Genomic DNA, 23133 nt, shown 5'->3' with positions numbered 1-23133 from the left:
AGGGGCAGACCCGCTATTTCCAGTGTCTCTGAAATCTCAACGCTGGGAGATTTACGTGCCACATCCACACCTCCCTATGATCTTGGTGCGGGGGAAGAAAGCAATGGCTTCACCCTCTCCAGGCAGGACAGGCATGGGAGGACGGTGCTGGCTGTGCTGCGGGTGACCGCTCTCCAGTGACGTGACGGGAAGATGCCTTCTTAGGGTCCCTGGATGACGTGTTGCTCAGGACCACACAGACCAGGAACGGACCCAATCTGCAGCAGCGCTATCATTCTCAGAGCTGCACGCTGCTGGTCCCGCTGCACTGGGACCACGCCTAGCCCTCTCCACGTGTTCTGTATCTCTTTATGCCCTGGGATTCCAGCCACTCTGTACGAGGCCGGGAGAAAGATCCCAACGGTGCAGGCTTCGTTTTGTTTAAACCTCGGTCAGGTACTGCTGAGGGCCATTGCCAAGTAGGAATGACGCATCGAAATTTCCTTGCCAGCGTACCCCATGTTAAATGGACTTGCCTTGGAATTTCGCTGTTGACATTGCATGTAAGGTGACCTTGCTCAAGGACCAGGGCGGATCCGGGTTTAGAGCTGATCAGGTTTGAGGAAGTATCCCAGTCCTTGGTTTAGGGCGTTCCCGGTTTAAGACAATATGGGTTTTAGGGAAGTTGGAGGTTGAAGATTATTGCTGCTGGAAATAGGGCGTTCCTGCTGCCTGAGCTCCCGTTGAGTTCTCGGGAGATTCAGAAAGTATTGGAAAAGAAAGCCTCGTGGAGTAGGTGAATTGGGCGGCGGCAGAACTGGGATTGCCCCAGAACGTGTGTAGAGGCCGGTGTGAGTTCGGGAATAAAGAATTGCTGTTTGAATCGACAAGGTGTGTGGTGGCTCGTGATTCTGTGCCCAGCCAAGACGTTGGCAAGGTAGGGATTTCACATGTCGCAGAGTCTCACGTATTTCACTATCCAGGCTAGGAAAGGCTTCATGGAAAGAGGGAGTCTAAACCATGTGGAAAACATTTAGTCATCTTCAAAGGTTTATCTGGTTGTTAAAATGTCTTGGGCTCCGCCCTCCAGAAAAGTCACTTGTCGAGTCAGATAATTTAAATGGGTTCGATTTTCTAAGAAATATGTGGTTGGCTTTCTGGATTGATCGCCATCGAGTAAGCAGAATATATAATAATGGGGCTGGTGTGTAGATGCAGGCACATCTGAATTTAAAGGGCTCTCCTAAGGGAAATAAAGTCTTAGGGAAGTAGGAGAGTTTCATTCGAAGCACTCAAATACATTGCACGGGATCCCGGAGGCCAGGGGGAATCGGGTCACGTCATTAGCCTTCTGGAGAGAGCGGGCAGCAGAATCGGCCACCTACCAAAGCCAAACGCAATGACCAGAGGTGCTAAGAAATCTCCAGGCCTCAGAAGAAGGAACCGGAAGCAGAAGGTTGGCTCTAGTTGGACTCTGCTCTCTCAGAGTTAGCGCAATTCTTCATCAGCAATAATGAGGACGAGACACTTGACACATTTCCAAGCTTTTTGGTGAAGTGAGTTGATCTTGAAGCAAATGGTGCGAGAAGGTGCAGCCGAGCCATTTAATTCCTGCAACTCCTATTTTGAATGACAGTACAATGAGGCTTTGTACCACTGTGAATTCCACAGAGAAGGATCCCCCGATCCTCCAGATTCAAAAGCTGATCAGATGTTTTGCTCTGTCTGTGGTCATGGGGACGACTTCTCCTAGGTCCACACTCAATCTAGAATAACTTCAGGACAAGGATCAGTACGAGTGCCCTTCCAGGCCCCCCCCCCCCGCACTCTGTTGTGAAGGCTCGGGGTGCTGTGAGCAGCCAGAGGTTGACCCGCAGGATCCTGGAGAGAAGGGAAGCTCACCGAGGTGCCAGGAGACCAGGGAGCCTTGACCCGCAAGGAAGTCTCCAGACAGAAGGGCAAAGGCCTGGCGCAAAGCATCAGGGCAGAAATGCCGGAGGAGCCAGAAAGCCTCAGGGAGCCTCCATCACAGTCAAGGGACCCAGGGGACAGCAGCTGGAGTGCAAGGTGTACAGAGGTGCAGGAGCCCTGTCCACGCGGGGGGCTTCAGTGAGGACCAGAGAGGCTGTGTCCATGAGCAAGGGGAACTAGCAAGCAGACCGACCGGGTCAGAGCCCTGAGTCCATCCGTCCAGATCGTCTTAAGGTTCATTCCTACTCTCACCTGTTTATGGAAGGCAAAAATGAGTCCTTTCTGGAGGAACGTAACACCAGCCAGAGCCTTAAACCATCCCCCTAAATTTTGCACGTTGTTGCCCATAATTTAACTACGAAATCACTAGGTATGAAGACCAGAGCCAAGGGCCATCCAGGAAAATGTTGGAAAAAAAAAAAGAAACTCAGAAGTGACCTCGACTGACTTAGCAGACACTGAATTTTATGTAATTTTAATTATGTTTATCACACACACATGTGCGAGGGCTGGGGAGAGGGACAGCCACCTGAAGGAAGGGACAGTGGGGCAGAAAGAGCCCTGGAGGGCTACGTCATGAACTGAGATGCTTCAGGAACCAGTATGGTGGACACAAGCCCCCCACTGTTCAGCGTGTCACAGGAAAACCACTGAAAGTCAAGACCAGCCAGAGAGTCAGAGGCGGCTCTTCAGTGGGGAACAAAGTGATTCCGACGTTTTGGATGGTTGACCTTCGACAACCCTGACAGGCGTCAGAAGGCAGGGACCAGTCTCTTCGGGGGCCGTGAGAGACGGCTGCCAGCCGGGGTCCCCTGCCCAGGGAAGCGATGCTCCAAAAGGGTTGGGCCCAGAGGTGCTCGTGGTCAGCAGTGGACGAGAGAACTTTGTCACCAGCAGAGCTGAGCTGTGTTTGAAGGCGTTTTAACCAGAAGGGGAATCCCTGCACTGGGAGGCGCAGAAGCAAAAGGGATCGAGAACACTGCAAAGGATCACGTACCAGGGAAATGTAGATAGACCCTTATTAAAAAAAAGGAATAGCACTTTTGTAAAATTTAAAACACATAGAGTCACAATGTGAGAAAGAGACAGGAAGATAAAATGAGTTTGAATGTTCCGGGTCCTTGCATTAAACAGGAAGGGGTAAAAATGCCCGTTGTACTAGATTCCCTGTGTTAGCCAGAAAGATGACAGTTTCCCAAAGATCACTACAAGGTATCAATGGTCAGAGCTGAAAATGAAATTATAAAAAATCCATATATTTCTGATAAAGGTAAGAAATGAGAGAAAAAGAAACATATAGAAAGAACAACAAATAGGGGGAAAAAAAACTAAGATTTGCAGATTTCAACCCAAACCTATGGGACTTGGATTAATGTAAATGAACAACATAATCCAAGTAACAAGGCCAGGAGGATTAGAATCGACAAAGAAAAATCCAAGCCCACATAGAGGCTGTCTAAAAGGGACATGTTCTGAGTAAAAGATTACAGAAAACTCGAGAGAAAGAAATGACAGAAAGGCATATACCAGGATGATGTGACCAAAAAATACCGAGCTGGTGATGCGGACACCAGAAGAGGTAGATGTTGAGGTGGGTCTGTGGCTGCACTTGCTGGGTCTTCTCACGCATCGGGAAGAGGCAGCGATTAATTTGTATGCATTTAATAATAAGGCCTCAAAATATTCAAAGAAAAATTTGATGGAGCAAGAGGAATCCATATACCCATACTCCTGATATCTTATATTCTTTCAGAAACGGATGGAATAAACAGACTGATAAGACGTGTAGAAGATTGACAGCAAGATCACGGAGCTTAGTGTAATTGATGCAGACGGAGCCCAGTCCTAAACAACTATAGAGTCCACGTGTGTTCAAGGGCCCCTGGACCAGCTCGGGTGTGGGTTGGGAAGCCGGTTCTAGGAAGTGTCAGAGGACCGTGACCATATAGCGCATATTCTCCAACTGTGGGATTAAACTAGCTACTGTTGACAAAGGGAGGAGAAAACCCCCAAGCATGCGGCTTCACACGAGTACTTCTAGAAAACCGTGAGTTCGGAAAGAAACACTCAGGAAACTTGAAAATATTTTCGAACTGAAAGACAATGAAAATACATTCAACGACACAGTTGGGAAGGAACTAAAGCCACACTAAGGGACACTAGTGTTCAGCAATCTTAAATTCATGATTTAGAAAAAGGCTACAGGTTAGTGATCTTAAGTGTCATCTTCAGGACTTTGAAATAGATGACATCCAGAGAAATAGAAGGAAATGAAGAAACAACAGAGAAAAATCAATAAAACATCATTTCTTTGAAAAGAGTGATAAAATGAATATACTCCTTGGCAGGACTCATCAAGAAAAACAGAAACAAAAAAAGATGAAATGGACACATTTCTAGAAAAATATTACTTGTCAAATCAAAACTAAGAGGAATAAACTATCTGGATTGTTACATCCATCCAAGAAACGAAGCCTTCAGAGTTGGCGAGAAGAGGGCAGAGCGCTAACCGAGGACAAAGGCTAAGAAAAGGGGACTTCACTGAAACGGAGTCTTTCTTCCTCAGGGAGGGGAGGGGCGAGCCAGAGGGCGAGGAGATGGCTGGAAAACAGGAAGAACCACGTTGTCGGGACAGGCCCAAAGCCCCACTTAGCAGAAGTCTGCAGGGCTCTCCCAGGACCCTGCAGGAGGCGTCCCGATGCCAGGAGGTGAATGAACAGGGTCAGCGCTTCAGCGCTCAGGGAACCGATGATAACCGCGCTGCGCAGACCTCGGAAAGGCCAAGAGCCAACTGCAAACCCGACGGTAGCACACGCTGGGGAGGACTCGCCTCCACTGGTCTGATCAAAATCCAGCCAGGGAAGCTCAGTGGCGGATGCAAAGCAAACTGGACCAACCACTGGCAAAAACTGGCAGTGTCATCGAAAGCTGACCCAGCAGTTCCACCCGAGGACGGTGTTAACCCCAAACAGCACGCAGAGGCTGCACGCGGGCTCACAGACAGGGTCAAGGTTGCTTGTTCCACTCTGACATCAACTAGCCCCAGTTGGCAACCACCCAAATGTGCACCGCGATGGGAACAGACAGGCGTGGGTGCATCAGGAGGAGTCGCGGCACTGGAGCCTGGGTACCCGCAGGAAAGCGTGTGCACTGTGGAAGCCGTGGAAGGAGCAGCCGCTCCTGGTTAGGCGGGGTCCAGGAGCAGGGCTCGAGCTTCCGCGCTGCTTCTCGCCTCCTATATCTTAGTTTGGGTTTTCTGTTTGACTTGTCGAGAATTAAATTACACGGGAGATGTGTACTTTTCTATATGAAAGTTACAGGTTTATTAAAAAAGAAGTTGATAAATCTTGAGTGAGACATATTGACTGCAGTTTAGAAAGATGTTTGGAAAGTTTCAATAAAACTAGTGAGAAATTACAGAACACGACTGCAGAGCTCTGTTATCGGTGATTTCCTTTTCCTTCTGGCTGTTGAGAAACAGAAAATTTAGACAAAAGCTTCACAGACTGCACATGAATGTTCAGAGCAGAATATCCGTGATAGTCCAAAGGTTGGACTGCCAAACGCCGGTCAGAGGGTGGGTGGAAACCCACATGTGGTCCATCCATCCACTGGAGCACCAGTCCTAACAAGGAATGGGGTCCTGGGGGCTGGCTTAGCCTAGCACGTGGAAGTCCCCAGGTTTGATCCTCAGAACCAACAAAAACAAAACAGAAGTTGCTAAATAAAAGAAAAGAAATGAGGTGCTGACACGTGTGTCAACTTGGGTGAACTTAAAAGAAAACATTAAGCTACGGGATGAGGCCAGCCATGAAAGACCGCAGTCTGTGGTCCCATGTGTATTAAATGTCCGGAACACACCATGCCTAGACCCAGAGTACCTTGGGAGCTCCCAGGCTGGGGGAACTGGGGATGGGCACGGGGATTCTCCTGTGGGTGGTTCTAAGTGAGACAGAGCCACAGTCAAATGGCTTTGTGCACATGCTCCAAACCAGTGGAGGGCCCCTCATGAGAGGGGAAAGCTCGTGGGGTGTGACTCACACCTCGGTAAAGCAGGTCTTAACAAAACCTCAGTGGAACCCAATGCAAAAGTGACAAGGGACCGAAATCAATAGTGCCACCCTACCTCAGACAGTTCATTAAGAGGAAGAGTAGATTTCTAAACTAAGAAATAAAATGGCTCTTTCATTGTTGGCTAAATTTACTATGAATGAAGAAGAGTGAATCATAGTGAACACATTGGAAAAGGATTTAGAATTCTTGCCCGTGCTACCCGCTGTCCTGACACGGATAAAGAGAACATAATACTCATCATGTGCCACAGACAAGGCCCTGGCTGACGACCTGGTTAGCAGCATTATCAATTTAAAGATCAGTCATTACACAAGAATCTGAAATTGTATAGCACAGACCTGTCTGTACACACACACACACACACACACACACACACACACACGTCTGTACATAAAACAGAGTTGACAGATTTTCTCAAATTTAACAACAATCCTCAACACTAGCACAAGTTCTCCAATAATGAAATGTGTTCTGCAGGTGAAAAAAACCCCCAAAACAAAAAACAAACACCACCCGCTCAATAGTGCAGGTCAGATTTCTATCAACCCTGTTAGAGGAAGGACCAGACCTTTAGTTCTCACATTTCTATAGATAAAACGCTACGTCACTAGGATATGAAGAAGCACCAGAGAGTTTGCAGCTAAGCATTTATGAGAAAATGCGGAAGAATGTTAACTAATAAAACATTTTTACTAATAAAAGCTAATACCTCAAACAAAAATAAGACTCTTGGGCGTCTTATGTCCTGAAAGAGCCCCTCTGGCCTTGGACAGGGAGAGCCGGCGCGGTCGTCACCTGGCGGCCTAACCTCGTATCTCACCAGGGTCGGCCCTGCACCACTGCCTTCAGACCTTTGTAAAAATGGGGGCATCTGCCCATGACGCCCTCTCTGGCTGGACAGGCCCTTGAAGTCGATGCCACTTTCATTACACACATCATGGTGTAACGCCAACACATCTACCTCAGAGAGAACGCATCAAACTGCCCAAAATACAGTCCTATGTTCTTAGTCTAAGTTACAGATTGCCCCATCTTAAGGTACAATTAGGAAATGAGGTTTGTTGAATAAAGGAAGAAAATGCTCAGTTCTCATTTTTAAAAATCTGATTATCATTTGCAAACACATTCTTTAAAAATCAATGGGGAATTGATTAACCCAGACCTAAGATTTATGTGCAATCAGGAGTTATTAAATTGGTCTTTGCTGGGCATCTATGATGTTCTAGGCACACATCAGAAGTCCTTCCTGGAAAAGAATAACAACTTCAGAATGAAGCGTGGACGAGTCAGCCTGCTTCAGAGGCCTCCGGTTCTCACCTCTGTTAAATCTCTGGGCCTGGAGCCTTTTAACTGGATTCCTAAGATCATTTCCAAATGCCTCATCCAGGAAATTCAAAGTCACATTCGGTGAAGTCATGAGTACAAGCTGTTAGGAAAAACTCCCGGGGAAGTCTCTAGAGGGAACCGGAGGTTTCCAGCCTAAATCTGCATGAAAGTCAATGACTAAAAATTGATTTCATGTAACAGGAGCAATTTGAAATACAATCTTGGTTCATCATACCCAGTAACACTTTTCTCAAGTTCAAATTATCTTCAGGAAGCATTCCGTAAATACTGAATTACTGAGTGTCTACTGGGATGCAGCTGAGAACAAGAGGGAGGTGGTCTGGCTTCTCAGCAAGTTTACAGTCAGTGTGAACAAGCCCCAGGGGAGTAAACGAGCGAGCTGACTCTGCACTTCCATGTCTTCTTAACACCCCTTTAAGGGGCCTCCTTCCTTAAACAACGGCTGCACTGTTAAGGTGGCTACCGTCAGAGGAAGATGGTCAGTGCTATGTCTCAGTCTCCTTTACAGATAAGGGGGGCGAAGAAGGTGTAAGCAAAAGTCACTTGGGCTTCTTGGGAAGCACTTTAGATAACATTTACCCAGGAGGCAAGTCCTCCATCACCCTCTCTGTTCCCTGCTTCTTTCTGCCTGCTGTTGGATGTGATAGCTGGCACTGCAGTTAATCTATTGTGCCATGAGGCAGCTTGGAGGAAGGCTTATTAAAAACGGTGCTATTTCTAGTCTCTGTAATTAGCAGCCGATCCCAAGTCCTCTTTTAAATTGTTCTCTGAAACAGATGAAGGGGTGTACTTCCCTGGAAATGGGACACTATGTCAACCAGAACTTTTCAGAACCCTCACATATTCCCCCAAACCACACATGCCCGAGGACTGCCGAGATGTCCTAATGTGGAGAGTCACATAAGACAGGGTCCCCTTGGACTCTGCACCCCAATGGCCCCATTTCCATCCTGTGACCACCAGACCTTGACCCTCATCTCTAATGACTGTTTCCACCTCAAGGTCACAGCTGCATGTCCCCTGTGTGCCCAGGCCCTGCTGCTGTGCCTGGCCCACATCCTGAGCCCCAGGGTGAGTCTGCAGGGGAGGGTCCATCTCTCTCAGGTGCTTTTCCTGCTCCCGCCCCACCCTGGATCTCACAGTCATGGTCTGGCTGCCTCCCCTCTCGCAGTCCTTCCTCCCTACAACTCCAGGGTCTCCACGTGTCCCTCGATGCGCTTGGGCAGAGTCACAGATCAAGTTAGAGGAACACAGTGGCCTTCCGGCTCTTTGGACAAGAAGGCTTGGGACTTCAGGAACAGCACTGTGATCACATGGACAGCATCCTCACCATTACCTTCACCCCACACACTTCAGAGGACAGCAGGTGACAGGCATGGCCCCAGTGCCTTTCGTCATCAGCCATTCACCTCACAGGGAGCAGCCCAGGGCTCTGCCACGGGACCCGTGAAGAGCTGAGGACGGGGCGCGTGGAGCGGCTAGCTGGCGCACATCAGGGCCCGTCAGCGGGTCTGGGTCCAGCTCTGGGCCACCTTGGCCCCTCTGGCAGCTCCGGTGTGCAAAATGTGTGCATCCCTCTGCAACAGCCTTGTGGGACCCGGTGAGGAAGCGGAACTGCTCTAATTTAACCAGTGTGGGGCAAAGACTCCTTTGGGACATCCCACATCCGAGAGCCCGTCACCTGCACCTCTGTGAGTGAGCCGTCTGTCACTTCAGACATTGGCCCCGCCCTTCAGGGATCCCAGGCTTCTCATCCAGTGTCCATTCAAAGAAATTTTTTGTGCTTTTGCTGATATCCACAGGTGAGCACATTTTTCTTTTGATGCTCAGTGTCTCTTGCTTAAATTTAAGGTGTGTGTTAGATCTTTCCTTGAACTCGGTGATGTCAACCACAAGAACAAAACCATCTCTCAGTCCTGGCATTCAGTCCCGACTAAGCACACATTTATGTTAAATGCTACGTGAGTATTTTGAAATAGATAGACAAGAAATCCTACAGAGCAATGACTGTCCTCCAGAGGGTTCCACTGAACACCAGTTTAGTAAGACAGGCTGTGGTCCAGGGAAACACGTTCCTGGGGGAAGAACTCTAAGAAAAACCACCTCAGAGAAACAGAGAATTTTGAGGTTGCTTAGGAGTTTGGCAGTAAATCTTTTTAACTATTCAATTCGGCGTTCCCCATGTCTGTTTGACCCCGAAATCTTTTCTCCCCTTCGACTCTTTACCTCCGTTTCCGCAGTGGAACTTACGGGATTGATTTCTTGGAACACCAGTTTGGGAAACGTGGAGATACTGAATGAGCAGTTCACACTAGCAGTTCTGGGGAGACCCACAGACAGCCATGGTCGGGAGCCCCAGGCAGCGATGTGCTGGGCTGTTTTGAGGTTGGGACCCTGAGTGTCCATGAGTCCCTGGGACAGACGGGAGTTTCTACCTGCTCATGAGCCATGCAGAGCTGCCAAGGGGCAGAGGCCACCGGGCAGTCCGGCCTCAGGAGGCCCCTCTGGATTCCTGGAGGGCGGTGGGGCAGGTCCACCCAGGGGACGCCTTGGGGGTGGATGAGGAAACCCTGTGCTGCAGGACAGAGCACAGCTGCAGTCTTGGAGAGCTGGCTGCCTTCCTGTGTCTGCTACTGGCTCTGCCTGTGACCTTGGACAGATCCCCAGAGCTTAACAGTCAGATCCCTCACTTGCAAAGAGCAGTTAATAAGACCACACTCAGAGGTCTACCAGGTGGAGAGACCCCACCCGGGGGCAGGGCTGAGCCGAGCCCCGGCCTGTGTCTGGCCCTCATGCTTTCCCTTCACTAGGCCTGTGACAAGGGGGTCAGACCCACAGCCCTGGCCTGGGCACCCCAGAATCCATGACCTTAACATGCCCCCGTCAGAGGCCTAGTGCCAATGACTTCCTGGTTTGGGCTCTCAGTCAGCCCCTGAGTGTGGTCTTATTTTCTCAAGCCTTCCGCAAACATGGCTCCACTGGAATAAATGGGCCACGCCACGTGATCCATAATCATAAAAGCATAAGAGGAGAGAATAAATAACGGCCCTCTCAGACAAGCTAACTCGGCTGTTATTCATAAGTTCCTGGGCCACCTTGTCATTGCCAAGAAAAATCTGCTTTACCTCCTTGCTGCAGTTCATCTGGACTCTCAATCTGTACTTGCTGAAAAAAAATCGTTCTTGTTATGCTAAAATCGCAAGGGGACTCGCATAATACGGCTAAATAACACCCATAAAACTATGAAAATGGCACTTTGGCATTAAAAGTTATTTTCTCATGGACTTTAACAAGATTCAGTGCTTTTGTTCTCACAGTTTCCTGGCATTTTAACGTCACACAAACACAAAATAAAAAACCGCAAGACAGAATTCCAGCAGAACACCGTCCTGCCCACCGCGAAGGAGTGCTTCCATTTTGCAATCAGGGAGCCAGCAGTGGCTGTGGTGCCCAGAGTTAGCACCGACCCGTGGCCGTGGCTGAGACCCCAAAGGTGGCGGTCGGCAGGGTTTACCTCTTTCTTGGTGAACTTTGGCGAGTGATCATTTTTGTCATCGATCACGATCGTGGCTGTGGCCGTGCCTGTTAACCCGACGTCCAGCCCTGCCATGTCTTGAGCCTCGATGATCAACTCGTACTTGGGGTTTTCCAGTGTCTATAAAGCAAACACAACAGAGAAGGTGGCATTTAGTTTTGGGCGAATGCCTGGGAAAGGCGGCCAGCACACTGCGTCGAGGAGGGCAGGCCCTTGAGATCAGCCATGGCATTTTTACCTACTGTGTGTAAATGTGCCTTTGAAAGCTCCCCAATCAGAAACGGGTCATAGGTTGAGACGGTCCTGGGGAATGAACCTATTCACTATCCTTGTTCAAGGGGACATTGGATGCTTTCCAGAATGTTCCATTTCCTGGGTGTGGCTCTACATTTCCCTTTGATAGTCACCTCTAGATCTCGAAGCCCAAGGAACAAGACAAAGATGGCAGCACGGGAACTCACGTTTACGGGGCGATCTGACACCCAGGCGTTGGATTGCTGTACTTTACGGAAATTGTCAGAGCTACCCTTCCAACAGGCATGTCAAACAGCAATTACCACTCACATTTTATAGATAAAAACCCAACTGAGGTTTAGAGTCACTTACACTGTACTTCTTTCTTGTTCTTCTAGTCTCACAGAATGTTAGACCAAGGTCTGATAAAGCCACCTGGTAACCACTGCTTCTCTTCATTCCCATTTGGCCATTTGACAGATATTCGGATTCCATGATTAAACATTCAAAACAGGAAACCCAGGAGCTCGGAAGCTAACAGGAAGAGGAGCCCAGTGGTCACCCTGAACAGCCCGTGTTTAAACTGCTGCCAGGGGACCTCCTGTCTTGGTCACTCAACAGACTGCTCTTCTGCTGTAAGGCAGTGCCTCACATTTCCTTTGAGGACTCACCCTCACTGACTCTCTGCCCACATGGTTTGGGGTGGATTGCTTTCCTCTGCTTTGTCTCTGGAGAACTTCTGGAATGAGCCCTGATTAGAAAAGCCCATGCCCATCCCAGGGCATGCTGACCAGTCCAGGCCCAGATGTGGCCCATGATGGGGGAAGCCGCAGCTTCCCTGGGGGTGAACCTGGGCGTGTGTAACTGGTGCCAAGGATGAGCCATCTCATACCACTGCAGGGCAGGGCTAGAAAGGCCCTGAGAATGAGGGGCACCCAGGGGAAAGAGACTGACCCCCAGCGATGGCAGGTCTGCCACTCATCATGTCCTGCCCAAACCCAGCCTTGCCCAAGGACTTTTCAGTAATTAAGGCATTAACGTTCCTTATTTGCTCAAACCAGTTTGGACTTGTTTCTCAATCACTTGCACAGAAGGTCCAGTGAACTATGTTCAATAACAAAAATAAATGGTGTTTACAGTAGCACAAACAGCCCTGCCAGGACGACAGCCTCGCAGACCACGGTGACGCCAGCCAACAATTACCCAGGACCACAGGGAGCAAAGCACAAAAACGCAGCGGGGGGTCTCTGATTTCCTTCCAAAGCCAGGAGCTGGCGTGGGAATTTAATAGCTCAGTGCTAGCGCCCCTGAAACTTTAAAGGATTTTTGAGGTTGGTTTGCTGCTTGTTCCTGCAGGCACCTTGGACGGTTGTGTTTCCTTTAACTAAGAGCTTCTGCCCCAGTGTCTGAAGAAGTGGTTCTACAGGACGGTTTGGCGAGGCTCGCCTATGAAGTGCACGGCCACCAGGGGGAGCTGGTGTGCCCCTCGACAGCTCTGCAGGGGACATTTTGGTCTCACTTCAGGTTCTACCACCACTGAAGGTCACAAAGTCCCCCTGAGTGCAGAGGAGTTGACACCAAGCCCCGCCTGGGTCTTCTGGGTCAGGGACAGCTCTAGTGGGCGCTTGTCGTACCATCTGCCCTCGGCTGAAGCTGGCAGACCTCAGCCTGAGCTCGCAAGCAGGTGGGAGTGGATTGGCTCTTTGCCATAAGTCCTGCAGCTGGACCCGATGACACCCAATGTTGGCCCTCTTCAAAATCCTTCCCAAATGTCTCTGAACATGCCAGCCACAATCCCCATCCACCCCAGGTCGCATTTCTTTATACCAATGTAATTTTCGTCCTGAAACACCATACACATATTTTTGAAAGCATACAACAAGAAGTAAGAAATCGTGTGTATTGGTTTCCCACTGTTGAGAGATCACTGTAAACGTGATGTCACTCACCAACGTGATTCTGGACATTATGTAACGGCTGCGTAAATTGTAATCGTGTGAATTTTTGTACTTAATCATCTCCTCTTCCTTGGTCTTTAGATTGTTAACAATCTTTTAAAAATGTCCACAGTTTAAAATAACACCTCAGGAAGCCTTCGGACACTGGGGCTGGACTTTTGTCTGTTCTTTTGTTTTAAAGGATAGTCCCCGAGACGTGGAATTCCTGCAGGTAACCATGTTTCATTCCATTTCCTACCAGAACTTTCTGATTCCAGGCGTGGCTTGACCCTAAAGGGGACAAATGGGGACAAGTGTGACTTCAGGACGGCTGCATAGCAAGGAGATGACTCCTCCACACTCGTTCAGTCCTTTGCAGCCTGCAGAGGGTGGGCTGCCGTGGGGTGGACTGCTGCAGGGTGGGGTGGACTGCAGTGGGGTGGGCTGCGGGTGGCGTCAGGCCCAGCTGCGGCAGGCGTGCACTGCTTTGCTCTCCTGGATCCTCCCCTCCCGGGGGTACCTGTGCTATCATTCCCTTGGGGCCCTACCCCTTCCTCACCCTCTGCACAGAGTTCAGGGAGGGTGAGGGCTGGTCAGGTGGCTCAGGCCTGGCCCATCAGGGCCTCCCTCCCAGGGCCAGGCGAGGAGAACCTAACCCAAGGCAGGCCACCTGAGACTGAAACTCCACTCCCAGCCCTCAGCAGCCATCCTTGAAACCAATTTACCTCTTAGATTTCACGAGTTCTAGGAGCGAATAAATTTCTCCTTTCCTCAGACATCTGATTTAGATGTTCTGTGAGAACAACCAGGCATCCTGACCGATATCGTAACGAAGGACACGATCGATTATCTGTTCATTAGCAAGACAGCAAAGAGCTGTCATCTTGCACCACAGCACTCCCATCCCTTCATGAATACACGTGTGTGTGTGCGCATGTGTGTTACATATTTGCACAGTTATTATAGTTTTTTTTTAAAGAGAGAGTGAGAGAGGAGAGAGAGAGAGAGAGAGAAAGAGAGAGAGAGAGAGAGAGAGAGAGAGAGAGAGAATTTTTAATATTTATTTTTTAGTTCTTGGTGGACACAACATCTTTGTTGGTATGTGGTGCTGAGGATTGAACCCGGGCCGCATGCATGCCAGGCGAGCGCGCTACCGCTTGAGCCACATCCCCAGCCCATAGTTTTTTATTTCATTGGCTTGTGCATCTAATTGGCAGCTAATGGACACTTCGTCTGAATGTTGTGCTCGGTGCTGGAGTCAGAGCGATAGGAACCCACGGCTCTCTTTCCTTAGGGAGACGGGATTCAAGGCTGAGGACGGCCATCCTCACAGGGCTGCGTGGGGCCTGGGCAAACCCCCGGGTCTGCGTGGAGGAAGGGCACTTCTGTCATCTAGCCAAGTTTATAAATATTTTTGAAAAATGAACCAATTTCACCCGAGGTAAATAAAACTTTACAGATATAATAGAAAATAGGTTGGCGAATCTGGTAGCGAGCTGAGTAGCCTGTGAGGTCGAGAAATCATAGGGTTTGGGATGAGCTGTTTCAAAAGTCTCAATTTTCTGGCAAACTTAAGGCTAACATTAAAAACGTTTTTATTACCCAACCACCAGCCAATTATTGTAAGAAGAGAAAAGTGATGCAGCTGTCTCTAGAGTGGAGACTGACAACCCTCCTCTGCCCTCGCCCAGCCCTGCCCCAAGGCTTAGCCAGCACCCACAGTAGCCGGGGGTGTCTCACGCCTGTTCCTGGATCTCTCACTCACAGGCTCACACACTCTCTCTCTCTCACACACACACACACACACACACACGCGTGTGCGTGCGCGCGCGCGCGCGCGCGCACATTCAAACAGAATGAGACCTTGCACACAGTTCTACGGTTTGTTTCCCCCTCCCCACGGTTGCTTACAGATCTGTCCATCCATTTCACAGCCGGACGGTTCACAGTATGAAGCTGCCGTGTCCATTCAAACCGTCCCTATCGGGTGGCCATTTCGGTTGCTTCCAGGGTTTCACTATTAAAAGCCACTCTAGGATCCAAAGATGGCTGGCCTGTCAGTGATGGGGATTCGATTGCTTTCACGGTGGTAACAGGGACAGACACCAGATCATAGATGGTGAACGCAAGCTCCCGTGAAATGCGGAAGCTTGGGCCTTATCTGAAAAGGAGAGAGGATGCCACGGGATGGCCTGGCTCTTTCTGTCCCTTCCGTCCCCTTTTACCTCCCCCACCCCCCCGGCCCACCTCCCTCTCTAGCTGGGCCATCTCAGGGAAGCTGTCCCCTTGCCTAACTCCCTGGTCACTCTAAGTTGAAACCCACATGGTCCATTCTCTGTCACTCTGCACCTGTCCCTCTGCTGAAATGGACTCCTCTCAGCTGAGCGTCCACCATGGATGCCCCTTCTCAGGGAGGTGCCCGGATGCAGAGGGATCGCCTCCAAGGCCATGCGGCAGGAGTGTCTCCCTCGGCAAGAGTCAGTGGGCTCAGCGGCCCCCTAACCATGCTGGGCCACGTTCTGGGAACGTGAAATGTGGAACCAAGACCCATGAGGACAGTGGGCAGGGCAGACCCTCAGGCTCCCCGCCACAACTCCTGGCCCTCCTGAGGGTTTGGGGGACGCTGGGCCGTCCAGTTTCTCTCTGCCCATGCGGGAGGCACTGACTGTCCTGGACGAGCCACCAGGTGGGCAGACTGCCCGGGAGGAGGACGCCCTTGACCCCCCAAGGCCAGGCTGCACTCTCGGGCTCAAGGCTCCGAGGAGGCTGAAGGCGCTGCCCTGATGAGGAAGAGGCAGCCCTTCCCAGGCTCGGTGCCCTGACCCCAGCTCTCTCTGTGACTCCACACGTCCCAGTGTTTACTCAGAAATCCCTGTAGGCCTGAAGCCAGCTCAGTTTGGGTGGCTGGCCACCAAAGGCCCCTGTGGGGAAGACGGCCCTGTGTCCACTAGGTCCTGTGTCCCTGGACTTGGGGTCCTCAGCTAGAGTGTACTTCCCCAGTCCCCTGCAGAACCATGAGCTCGTGTGACTGATGCTGGCCAGCAGGACGTGGGCAGAAGTGGGGTCCTGTGTGGCTCTGAGCCTCCCGACCACCTGTGCTTCCTTTTCCCCCAGAAGCCAGGAGCCTGGACTCTGGTGTCTGTGGAGCAGCGCGGTGGCTGGGCTGCCCTGTCCTGTGGCATGGACAGGCCCTGGGAGGGGCTATTACCTGGGAGCGTCACCTCCCTGTCCAGTGTCTTGTTTCACCGTTTCTGTAAGTCTGTCAGTTTTCAAGGGCAAGGACCATGCCTGTGGCTGGACCGCTGGCCGGGACTCAGCCCAGAAGGTGGGTGGTTTATTTTCTTTCTGATAACGATGATTGATTACTGTTCCCCTGAACTGAATTCTCTCTCAAAGGGCTGAGTGTCTCAGCAGTATTTCCAAACCAAAGCCATTTGTCCTCAGGGCTGGTTCAGACTTTGGGGAACTCTATCTTGGGAGACAGGGTCTTATTTCACTCAAGAAATATACTGTGTCATATTGGGTAAAGCAAATTGGCTCCTCTGATTTTATTTGGAGCGACCCCATCTGTGAGACATATCCAAGAGCATCGAGCTGTCCTCCTGGCTCGAGCCTGGTGGTCACGAGTGTCCACTGCATTTGTGGTCTCCTCCCTGGTGTCATGGAACCGCTAGTTCATAGAGACCCTGGGAGTCCAGGGAGATGTGTGCCTTCAGGAAAAGCCTCCACAGACTCTGGCCAGGTTCACTGATCACACTGACTTGAAACCCGAACATTTCATCTTGAAAAGAGAACCAAGCTGTGTCGTCAAATATGACACGTCATCAGTCACCGGACCCTTGATGTCTTCACGGCCACGGAGACTTCCACACGAGTCTGCGTTTCACGGAACATTTATCACTAATAACCAGGCGAATGGTAGCCGTGGGGGGACATCAACACGTAAACGTCACGTGAGAGAGGTTTTGCCCTCCACCCACTCGGTGGCCTGTCCTTCTCCTGCTCACCTTGAGTCTCGTCCTCGGCTCTGCGTTGGCACAGACTGGCTTTCTGGTGGCTGTGCCCCACTTTCTCCTGGTTTTGAATGTGGTGCCTCTGCTCCCTCCTCCAGGAGAGCTCCTGTCCCCTTGCTGATGGCCGCTGCTCACTGTGCCACAGCTCCATCAGGGCCCAGCCCTGCTGCCTTGCAGGGTTACTGCCACTCTGGCGAGCTGGCCCTCCATCGTCACTAGTCCCCGGCTCCACCACTCAGTCACCAAGAGACCCAGCCTGTTCCGTGAGTCCCGCTGCCTCCGTCTCCCTGTCTGCAGAATAGTGGGGGGATGTAAAGGAGGCACCAGGCACGGAGCCTGACCACGTAAGTGCTGCGTGGACAGCCTCGTGGTTCTTAGTAGAGTCTTTGGGAACTCTTCTGAAGATGTGGCACAAACTCTCCTCCAGGAAGAGCCAAAGGAGCTGGGTGTTGCTGACCACTGACGAGCTGGGTCCTGGATCCTCCCTTCCTCTGCTGAGACGGCAGACGCTGGTCCAACACGTTGTCTGCTGCTCTGCAGGGGCCCGTTCACACGGGACATGGCCCAGCAGACACAGAGGCCGTGAGGTCCTAAGTGCCTACAGTTTTAAGTCCCTGAGTCTGGGGTCATCTGTTACGCGGCAGTCAATGTTCCACAGATGGTGATTTCGCTGAGCTCTGCGAGGCTCTTACGTATGGAGTACCTGTTTATTGGTCATCTTGACTGTGACAGTAGGAGCTCCACTCGATGAGGGGCCCTGTCCTGATCAGAGCTTTATCTTTCAGCTATGAACTCATCATAGTTAGGCGGTGATTAGTCAGAGATGTGTTTTTACAAAAATTCTGCCTGGTGCAGCGAGAGGTGTGTGTAGATGTTTGACAGCAGATTCTCTGGGTGTGCGGTGGTTTTCGACTTTGGTGGTCTCCACACTCTTCCTGTGGCTGATTGATTAGAAGCTGCCAACGTGATGTCACTCCACGTGTGTTGGTAGAAAGAGACGCAGAGGCGGCTGTCATGAGCTGGCCAGAGGGCTCCAGCATCCAGTTCAGGGCAGCCGTGGGGAGCAGCGTGTCCACCAGCCTCCATGGGGGACGCATGCGGTATCCTGGCGACGTGCTGTGCGTGGAGCCGCGGCGGCCTCTGTACTGTGTGCTCATCGGCTCTCCTGACTCCTGGCTCCACGCATCCCAGACGGGGACCAATTCCTCTCCTGTTAGCGCACCTGACACCTGCTCTATAAATACTGCAACAGATTGGTAAAAGCATTATCTGAAGCAGAACAGGTTGTTGTCTGTCTGGGTTTGATTTATCCGCTCGGACCCCCTCACACTGGAGACAGGCAGGTCATCCATCCAGCTGGAGCCGCTGGTGTCCTCGTATAAAGGGCCCTGAGCGTCCTGCTGGTGGCCAGCGCTGTCCTGCCTCCCAGTGGGCTGCTGGCCTGGCTCGACCGATTGTCTCTGGGGCTCCTTCCCCCGCTCCCCTGTGCCAATGTGGACATTCACGACCCTTGCTGTCACTGCTGGCCCCTCACTCCCGGCTGGGCCTGGTGGAGAAGCAGCAGAGCTCATTTCCCCAGATTTACTGATCGCCGACAGGCCCGGGGCTGGGGAGCAGCAGGGGAAATAGACCCTGCCTCTTAGACACTCACAGCTGGCATGGCCTAAGTGATGGATCTGAGGTTGAGGGACACCAGGAGCAAATAAAACATTTCTGGGCAAAGTGTACATCCTGCGACGTTACTGATGAGTGACAGTAAATAACTGTCAGTGGCATCGATGGCACACCTGGAAATATCACCTCCTTCTGACTCTAGGTGGCAGAGGCTTGGTTTTCAGTCTGGCTCCACGGGAACATTTATTTAGTGTCTACTAGGCTCAAGAAACTCTACTGGGACGTGATGGATGACACAAACCTGCTTTTGGTGCATTTCTATACCAGAGAAATAAGTAAAGAGAAGATATCTAGGCTCTGCTGCGTGCTCCCGGGTGGTGCTAATGGAGGTCTGTGTGAAGGGGGCTCAGGAAGGCTGCAGGGAGCCCGTTTAACTCATCACACACTCATCAAACCCTGGCGGAATGTTAGGCCTTGTGCCCACGACAAGGTGGGATAAAGGGCAGGTATCAAGTCTAGTGCCAGGGACTGACACTCGATTCAGTGGAGTGAGATGGGGTAGGTGTGGAGGAGATTGAGGAGAGAGGTCTTGGGAAGGGAATGTCCTGTTTTGGGGTCATGATGTCATTTCTGTGGAAGATGGTGGGAGACTGTGCTTTGACATGGCCACCATCCTAATGTTCTGTGATTTCTGTCACTGAGAGTGCTGGGGGCTGATTGTGAGCCTGTCGAGGACTCTGTGGGAACAGAGGTGCCCACTCTGCTCCTTACCATCGGGAGCCCAGGCCCTCTGAGCAGGTGGGTGCCCAGTGCCACAGGTGCAGGCAGGGGGGCCACAGCACCATAGTGGTCCCACTTCTCACCCCAAACAACCGATGGCCAAGAGCCACCGACTGGCCTACTCTGGAGTCTGCCCTCCTGTCTCTGTTGCTGCAGCTCTCCCACGACCTCTAGTGGCATCTCTTCTCCCCTGTGTCACTGCAGCAACTTCCAGAAGGGTCCCTCTGGTTTCCGTCTGAGCTACTCGCCACCCAGAGCTGGCAGAGTGAGCCCGAGGAGGCAGCACCTGCCCCGCATGTCTGGGGCTTCCTTAGTCCTTTCCTTAGTCTGCAAAACCCTGACCTCCACAGGCACCCTGCAAACTTGACCTCGCCGACCTTGCTTGGACGTGGCCACCATCAGGAGCTGTCCTGCTCCTCTCGTGAGCCCGAGATATCTGGAGAACGTTCTCTCCTGGGGGATCGAGTGACACTGCACAGTGCATCCTCTGCCCACGTCTGTCCTGCAGCCTCACCGTGAGCTGCTGGTGCCAGGTTCCTGCAGCGGGCAGAGCCCAGCCCAGCACCCCAGACCCCTCGCACTCCGGGCTCTAGAAGCCCTCCGCTTTATTTTTAGCTGGCCCACCACCATCCCATACCCTTATGGGGCACAGTGTGACCCCTTGACGCGCGTGGGCAGGACGTAACAGTCAAATCACAGCGACTAGTTCTTCCGTTTCCCCCAAACATTCATCTTCTCGTTTTGTTGGGCCTTCTGACTCCTCTCCTCTGGTTAGTTTGAAATACGCAGTAAGTTGGTGCAAACTGGCGTCACCCACGTGCCCCAGGCCAGACTCGCTCCTCCTGCTTGTGCTTTGTAGCTCACATCCAGTCCCTCCGTCCCCTCCCCTCCTCCTCTAGTGACCGCCGTTCTAAAGCCTTCACGTCCGTCCTCTAAGGTATTCAGAACAATGACCCTGAAAGATGTCCACGTCCTGATTCCTAGAATGAAACATCTCACCTCAGGTGGCAAAAGAGGCTCTGATAAGGCCCTAGAGATGAGGTGCCCAGTGAACTCACAGGTCCTCGCAGCAGGAAGGAAGTGGAGAGGTGAGAGGAAGAGGGAGGGTGAGGCGGGAGAGAAGGGCGTGGCTTGAAGATGTGGCCTCCATGGCTTAAGGTGGAGGGAGAGGCTGGGAGTCCAGGGCTGCAGGAGGCTCTAAAAACTGGAATCCTTGAGAGCTAGGTTCCCCAGCTCTGCCGACACCCTGATTTCTGCCCAGTGAGACCCATTTTGGACTCTGATCTCCTGCGCTGTAAGGCAGTGGACTGGCGTTGTTTTAAGGCCTTCTCTGTGTGGTGACCACTTCTCTGGAGGGTGTCACTGAGCCTCCTGTGGAGCTGAGGCTCTGCCGGCCTCCAGGCTCCTGTGGTGACGGCCACCAGCCTCAGCCCTCCTCTCCCTCCAGGCTGCCTCCTCCATTCGGTCTGTAAAGGTAAAATTTCTAAGCTGATTCTAAGCCGCAAAGCCTGAGTTAAAGTGTAAGAGACCGGGCATTGTCAAGTTCCCAAGCTGCAAGGCCTGGGTTAAAAAGTAAAAGACCAGGTATTGTTAAAACTCCTTTGCTACCCCCAGAACCTGTAATCCCTGTAGCTGTTAGGACAATACCCGAACTGCCCAGTAAATATTTCCACTGACTCCCTGGTTGTTTAATAGCTAAGGGCTCTGAGTAGCTCGGCACATAGGCATCCAGGCCCCAAAGCCAATCAGTTTGAATGTGTACCCCGCTTAGAAGTGACCAATCACCCCTGTCCAGCCTGTTCCCGCCAATGAATGGACTAATCATGTCTCAGAGTTGTTGTTCAATTTCCCCGCGCCTCAAGATGATTTGTTCTGATGTATGCAAAGCCCCCCCGCCCTCTCCAAAAAGTGTACTTAAGCTCTGCTTGACCTCTGCTCTGGGCTCTGGGCTGCTCTATCTTCCTGAGTGAGCCTGGAACCTCAGCATGCTGAATCAATAAACCCCCTTTGCCAATTGCATGGAGCCAGTCTCTTGTGTGGTCTCTTCCTGCGACGCTTCGCCGGACCCTTACAGGTCCACCTTCCCACAACCGCTTCCTCCGTCTCTCCTCTAGAAATGTTCCATTTCATCCTCTGGGTGGAATGTCCGCCAGACCTTTCCCGCGACACCGACATCTGTCCGGTGGGAGACCAGGGTCCTCCCATCTGCGATGGGCAAATATCAGAGCAGTTTACTGGAGAGCCTTCTGCTCCTGTCGGTCACTGTGAGTATCCATTAGAGTCCTCAGTGAGACCTTTCTCCAACTCACCCTGCCGTACCCCCCACGCCTAGTGCCCCAAGACACGGCGACCCCAAGGCCCAGCCCTGTGTGGGCATTAGGTTATAGTCTTTGAAAATAAGTTGGCCTGGTCCCCAGTTACCTGGGGAGAGACTGCCCCAGCCAAGTTCAGCGTCTGCCACACTCTCGGCCAACGTCTGATGAGAGAAGAAACCAAAGAATGGTCACCTTAGTGCTGTTCAGTAAGCCTGGCCTCGGGGTCACCATTCTGGGTGGCAGAGGTCACAAGGCAAGGCCTGGGCAAGGTCACAGAGGCTAAGTGAGTCTCCAGGTGGCGTAGGGTGGAGCTCGTGCCCTGGCTCTCCAGGAGCAAGGTCGTCCAACCAGGCCGTGGTGTGTGCCAGCGTGCTGGACGGAGCTCTCCATCTCCCGCAGATGCCCGTGGCTGGCCCTGACCCCAGGCTCAGCCTAGGCTGGCACGCATCCTGAGGCACGTGAGATGGAAAGAGGGGCAACAGGGTGGGAAGGTGGGGTCTCTGAGTGTTGAGGTTGGGGTGGGAATGACTTTTCAAAGAACAAAGCCACGCCAAATTGAGGGACGAGAGGAAGTTGCTAGATGAGCAGAGCCAGCCGGAGGTGTCTGGGATGACCCCCGGGCCTCCCTCCCTACAGACCAAAGCCCGAAGCTGTTCCTGCTGTTCGCCAAGCACTCCCCGAGAGCAAATCGCTTTCCTTGGGTTTCGATTTATTACCATCTAAAATGTCATTCTCTGTGTGGGTAATAAAAGATAATACGTTTTATGGTGGCTCCTTATGTTAAGGTTTTACAAAATCTGTTATTAAATGATCTGCATAGAATGTAAATGAATCTTACCAGGTTACATGAAACAGCAAGGTGGTTTCTTCTCCTCCCCCTCCCCCAAATCCAGTGCAGGGAGGAGGGCGGAGCCGGCATGTTGTCTAATCACACGGCAGAGGGTAATGCTTTTAAGGTCAGACTCAAAATTGTGTTCTGCTGTGTAATCAGCTTCACAAAGTTACACACTGGTCAAAACGTCCAGAAAATTCAATTACGGACTCCCAATGACAGAAGTACAGGAGCCCACCATGGGTTGGCCAAGGTTTCTGAAATTAGTCTCTAAATGCCCACTGCACCGGCAATTTCAGCTTTATGACCCCTGCCCGCCTGGGCCCCGAATGGCAATGGGCCCCACCCATCGACCAGGCCTTAATCAGAACTACAGCCTCCACCAGATTGCCTCCTCCAGCCCCGTTCACCGTGGGGTCTCCTCATCTAATCCCATCCAGGGTCACTCCTAGTGGGCATTATATGCTGCCCCTTAAGTCAAATGCCTCTCTGTGCAGAATTT

At 51.6% G+C, this 23133-nt stretch overlaps 1 protein-coding gene across 1 annotated transcript in view; it reads right to left on the bottom strand.

The window, feature by feature from the left end:
• Positions 1 to 23133, bottom strand: part of CDH13 (cadherin 13) — an 880020-nt gene that overhangs the window by 112789 nt on the left and 744098 nt on the right. The window contains exon 8 of the mRNA XM_081274813.1: positions 10886 to 11026. Coding sequence (XP_081130939.1) covers positions 10886 to 11026 — 141 coding nt within the window. The remainder of the gene's footprint in view (positions 1 to 10885; positions 11027 to 23133) is intronic.

Source organism: Spermophilus citellus, assembly GCF_964194105.1.
Source record: "Spermophilus citellus genome assembly, chromosome: 18".
In the NCBI taxonomy this organism is placed as follows: Eukaryota; Metazoa; Chordata; class Mammalia; order Rodentia; family Sciuridae; genus Spermophilus; species Spermophilus citellus.
The sequence above is the reverse complement of the archived record's forward strand: the minus strand, read 5'-3'. Positions and strand labels throughout refer to the sequence as shown.